General features: G+C 43.7%; 2 protein-coding genes across 2 annotated transcripts in view; both read right to left on the bottom strand.

The window, feature by feature from the left end:
• Nucleotides 1-1,910, bottom strand: part of C922_03560 (hypothetical protein) — a gene marked incomplete at both ends in the record, with an annotated part of 2,831 nt that extends 921 nt beyond the window's left edge. Inside the window, one exon of the mRNA XM_008819152.1 lies at nt 42-1,910. Within this exon, the coding sequence (XP_008817374.1) occupies nt 42-1,910 (1,869 nt within the window). The remainder of the gene's footprint in view (nt 1-41) is intronic.
• A 2,174-nt stretch (nt 1,911-4,084) lies between these two features.
• On the bottom strand, nt 4,085-4,444 carry C922_03559 (ubiquitin-like protein 5; the record flags this gene model as incomplete). Its single annotated transcript, XM_008819151.1, has 2 exons — nt 4,085-4,200; nt 4,339-4,444. 2 exons carry the CDS (start codon nt 4,442-4,444, stop codon nt 4,085-4,087), a joined length of 222 nt encoding a protein of 73 aa, XP_008817373.1.
• Nucleotides 4,445-5,541: the final 1,097 nt, after the last annotated feature.

The raw sequence follows: 5,541 nt of genomic DNA, 5'->3' as shown, positions 1-5,541 counted from the left end.
TGTGCTTCCTGTACGTGGCCTTCTTGCTGTGCTTCCTGTACGTGGCCTTCTTGCTGTGCTTCCTTCACGTGACTTTCTTGCTTCTCCTCCACCTGCGCAGAGGGATCCACCCCCTGACCGACCGGCGAAGCCCTGTCGTCCTCCCCCTCTGGCTGCACATTCAAATCCGGGGTGCCATTCTGATTGATTTTCTTAATTTGTGATGACTTCTCCATTTTGGCTCCGTCATATGGGTAACCCACTCCATCTTTCGCATCGTCCTGTTGGGCATCTGTTTCAATTTTTGTGTGATCCCCGTGGAGATCGTCCCCTTCATCATGAGCAAGTTCTCCGTGAATGGAGGCGTGGCCGCCATCCGTTTGAGCCGAGAGTGGGGAGCTTTCGGGGCTCACTTCATTAACCGAGGGGGTTACTACTCCCAGTAGTGCCCCCCCCTCTAGTTCCTCTTCTTTTTCTTCTTCTTTTTCTTGTTCTTTTTCTTGTTCTTTTTCTTCTTCTTTTTCTTCTTCTTTTTCTTCTGCTTTTTCTTCTTCTTTTTCTTCTTCTTTTTCTTCTTCTTTTTTTTCTTCTTTTTCTTGTTCTTTTTCTTCTTCTTTTTCTTCTTCTTTTTCTTCTGCTTTTTCTTCTTCTTTTTCTTCTTCTTTTTCTTCTTCTTTTTCTTCTTCTTTTTCTTCTTCTTTTTCTTCTTCTTTTTCTTTTTCTTTTCCTTTTTCTTCTTTTTCTTTTTCTTCTTCTCCCTTCTCCTGGTCCTCCTCAATGTTTTGTGCACTTTGCACAAAATCGATTATGTGTTGTTCTAGAGGAGCAGTAGGTTCGAATTTTTCCTGCTGCTGCTCCTGCTGATCCTGTCCCATGTAGAGTTCCTCCACGTGGTGGTAAGAAGGAATCATCTCTAGGTAGGGCGGAGTGGCGTTATGATTGTTTCCAGCACTGACATCGCTACCCGCGGGATACAACAGGTCATGATTGTCCATGTCATCCTGTTTCGTGGGTGGGATGACAAAGCAGTTTCTATCAGAGCTGGTTTGATCGATGAGTGAGTTCTGACTGGGTGTGCTCTTAAAGCTACTGTTACTTAAGTTATCTCTGGTGATTTTTTTCTTTTTCTTAATTTTTTTCACTTTCAAAATTTTAATCATTTTTTCTCCATGCTTCGATTCAAGGTATTTTTTTCTCTGCACAAAGTTTATATCATCCGAGTAGTAGTTCACGAGATATTTAAAGGTGAATAAATTGGGGACCAAATCTTGATTTTCCTTGATGACTTGTTCTTCTACATGTTCTGTTGACTTTTGCAGTTTGTTGAAAAATTCCGAATTTGAGAAGGTCGTGTTTAAGTTAAAATCCTGATTTTTCTTAATCATAGAATCAATTTTTTCTTTATAGATTTTTCTCTTTTTTTTATAAATCAAACTGGTTAAATTTAATATAACCTCTTGAGATATGTTTTCATTTATGGAGGGTAACTTTGGCTGTATTCCTAGCAGCGATTCATGGTACATTTTTTTAATAGAGTTAAGAACTTTCTGTACGTCTTCATCTTTTTCGTAGTTTTTCAATTCATCGTAGAAATCTTCCACGGTTACATCAAATTTGTGTAACACTTCTTTCTCCACGTCTTCAATCCTCTGCTTGTACCCATTGTTCAGTAGCACTTCTTCCAACTTATTCAATTCTATGCTTCTGTTGGGTTCATTTTTTATCATGTCATACACACTTTTGGTTGTCTTGGATGTCTCGTTCAGTACTTTATAGACTTCTAAACACAGGTGTCTCAAAATGAGAAGGATGTTTTCTTTTACTATCTGTTTTTTCTTCCTGAATATTTTTTCCCCTGTTACGTACCACATGACGAGGAACCCCCCGATGAAGAGGGTGATTTCTAGTAGCTTCGTCAGTCCTCTACCCATTTTGGAGAGACCCGCCGGGGGGGGTGGGAGCGTATGGTGCGCTGTACTGAAACGTGTTTATGTCTTTCTTGGCATACCACTTTTGGAGCGTTATTATTGATTATCTCCTCGAGGGTAATGTAGATGGTGGTTGTATATACCCTACCTACCGTGTATACCTTTCGCCCCTTCTTTTCTCTACCTTCACAAGTGTTCCTGTCGAGGTGAGTGACCCACAATGCTGCGTCAGAACGTCCGCTATTACACAGTGAGGTACACTACGCTGCGGAGGCTCCTTGAACCGAACAGAGGCACAACTGGTAAGGAGACTTCACCGCGCCACCGCAGATGCATATAACCTTTCCGCGGGAACTCGTGTTAAAAAAGCTCCCCTTTGAAATTTCCCCCCTTCCGCGCAAAACACCCATCAGGATTTATATCGCCGTAATTTTAGATAGGCCTAAACCAAGGAGAATGCTACGTTTGGTTTCCCACAAAGGGGGGGGGGCAGGGAGAAAAAGTCTCGCATTATTATGCGCAGCGGCAGCGCAAGGTGGTTCTTCCCTTCAAAGCGCTCCGTGTAAGTATATATTCCCTTCAAATGGTAATCTGTACCATGTTTAGCGCCCTTTTTTACAGGCGAAGGGCGCATCTGTGTACCCCGCGCTTCTTCCCAGGGGCGCGTTTCGCCTCCTCGGGAGAGTGAACAGGGTGGCGATGGCGAAACTAGCTCTGTCGTGCCCCTAAGAAGGCTCCTTCCCGTACGTACAAACTTGGGTTGGCAGAATTATGCAGAAAGAGGAAGCCATAGAAAAAAAATAAAAAATATCCACTTGTTATGTACCCATCTGTAGATAACTTTTTGTATGTTTCCTCCTTTTTTTTTTTTTTCTGAGTAGATTCAATGACGTCACTTATCATCTACACGATGTACGTTCTGTACGTGCCGTACGAGCTGTACGTACTCCTCTCCTCCTGATGTGACTTTTTCGGCGAGGAACTTTTCCCCACCTTGCAACAGGCACCGGAAAATACCATACCTACAATTTTTCGCGAACACTTTGTGCATACATAAATCAGTGCAGCCACCGTACACGTCGCGTAAAAATGGTGAACGGACCCGGGGAAGGAGCAACCCAGGGGAGGAGAAAACTAGAACGTGGAAAAAGTCATCATAAAAACGTGCAGGTAAAGGATACACGTCTATGGGGAAAGAAGGGGCAACCCCCCCCTTTTTTTTCTCTCTGCGCCGATCGACGTGATTTGCAAAGAGGTACAGGAAGGTAGGCAAAATAGGAAATTGTACAGGTATCCGTACCGCTTTGGAATTGCCCAGAATGGGAATACGAGCCTTGCTTCCCGAGGGTGACTAAGCAAGCCCTAGTTTCCTCTACCGCCGTTCTTAAAAAGGGGCAGAAAAAATCGCAAAAGAGTGCGATGGAATTTAGTGTACCCACACGAGGAACAGCATATGCCAGAAAGAGGCGATCGGAAAATTTCCCCACTTCTTGCTTTTACCAAAATGGGCGTCATATATGTATAGGAATAAAAATTTCCTGAGAATATCCCCCAAAGGGATCATCAAATGAAGTGATGGAATATTTTAAGTGAAAGGTCTACTCGGGGGGTATGTCCCTGTTTCTGTATTCACATACACAATAGTGTTGCGTGATAGGGAGTGGGGAAGGAATCACGACAAAAAAAAAGAAAAATTAAAAAAAATATAAATACACGTTAATCGCAAAAAAAAAAAAAAGATACATTAGCCATTTATACATTCTTTTGCGTAGGAAAAAAAAATAAAATAACGGGTGCTAAAACAGAACTGCATAATCAAATTCGTTGCGACTGATTATCCCATTTTCCGCATCGGTTGGTTTTTCCGATAGGGCCTTGTCAGGCGGGCGTGTTCTCATCACACGGATGTAATTTTTTATAAGTGTAGGAGGAAATTCCTGCACTTTCCTAAAACGCCTCTTTGTCGAAGTGCCAGATTTTGATTTCCCTTCTGTGGATAGTTACACCGCGAAAGCAGTTCCATCATTTTTCGTTCCACTTGGACAGCCGAGAGGGGGAGGGAACAAATGTGGCGAAACCTCATGTGCATGCTCACGCTTGGTGGGTCCCTCTCTCTCTGTGGCTTTGGCTTATCATATTTGTGCTTGTCGCGCTCCAGTGGGTTCATCTCAACTGGGTCAGTTATAATATAGCTCGAGACTCATCCCGTCTTTAATTTCGTAGTCTTGTAAAGTGATGTGGTCCTTGTAAATGGTGTACCATTTTTGTATTCGTATTTTGTCCGCCCTCGTTCCTGCAGGGGGGTGGTGGTTGTCGAAGGGACAAGCGGTGATTACGTTCTCGGGAGAGAGTCTGCTACACAACACAGTTACGCTAGTGGGAGCGTGCCATGCAACCGATAAGCACTGCACGCGAAGGAAGAAGATCCTACCTGTTTGTGCCGCCACGAGCTTTTTCAGATCCCCGATGGTGTCATCCGGGTTGCACTTGACGCGGATTTTCTTCCCCAGTCGATCGTTCAGTATTATTTCTATCATTTTTTTCTCCCCTCGAAGGTGGTATCTTGGCAGAGTTAGCAACTACGTATGCAGCGGAGTGAGGGGCTATGTATGCTCAGCTCCCGGTACACTAGTTCGACGCGCTTAATGGGGGAAAGCCCTCACCAGTGTCTTCCCCCCCAAGTGAAGCTTGAGAAATCCTCTGCTGTGCCTCCACTCGAATGCAGTTTTTCGCGTTTATCCTCGAGATGTAGTGTCCCTCGTAGGCATAAAAGAGGGCAAAGCGGGATCGGAAAAGTGGAAGCCGCAAAATGGGAGTAATTGGGCTAGAAAAAAAAAAACATACCGATGTAGCGAAAAGAAAAGGGGACCTTCAAGTGGTCTCCCAACCCGTAGGAGGGCAAACGTTAGAGAGTAAATATGCTTATATTCTCACCAAACGGTGGCATAACTGGGGCTTCAGAGGAGTGAATCATTTTTTTTTTTTTTTCTTCTTTCCTGTACGAGCAATTTTTTTACAACAATATTCATAGCAGCCATCCGTGAAGTTGCCTAAACGAGAGAGCGCTGCTTAGCAAGAGGGAACTCCAAAAGGCTATATGTAGGACAATTTCTCTTGCCTTCAAATATCGTTCACGCCTAGGGTTTCATTTTGTTCTCTCATTTGGGACTGGTATTTTTTCCCCATGGCGTATGCTTATTCCGCGTAGGTATGCCCCCGGTCTCGACGATTTTATTTTAACTTAAAAGAAGCGGCCCCTAATCCAAGTGACCCAATTGTACGTTATATGCTTTTACGTACGCGGCATATGTACGTTGCGGGAGGGAAACTGTTTTGGAGGATTGTTACCCCCACTGGGCATTTGACTATGTACAAATGAGAAAAAAAAAAATAATAAATAAAAATAAAAAAGCCCTATAGATACACCAATTGGGACGCCTTCTGAGGAGAAAAACTGGACCTCCGCGTGGCACACAGCTCAGCTAATTTTATTGGAGAATGTATTTCTTTTTTTTTGAGAAGAATTCTCCTCGCGGTGACAAAAAGCGGGGGACACAGATTTCTCGGCCCAGCAAAATGGTGTAGCGACGCGGCGTACATGTACCCCCTCTTCTTAAAAAGGTCGATAACATAC

Source organism: Plasmodium inui, assembly GCF_000524495.1.
Source record: "Plasmodium inui San Antonio 1 unplaced genomic scaffold supercont1.15, whole genome shotgun sequence".
NCBI classification, from domain to species: domain Eukaryota; phylum Apicomplexa; class Aconoidasida; order Haemosporida; family Plasmodiidae; genus Plasmodium; species Plasmodium inui.
This window is presented reverse-complemented; position numbering and strand designations above follow the sequence as displayed.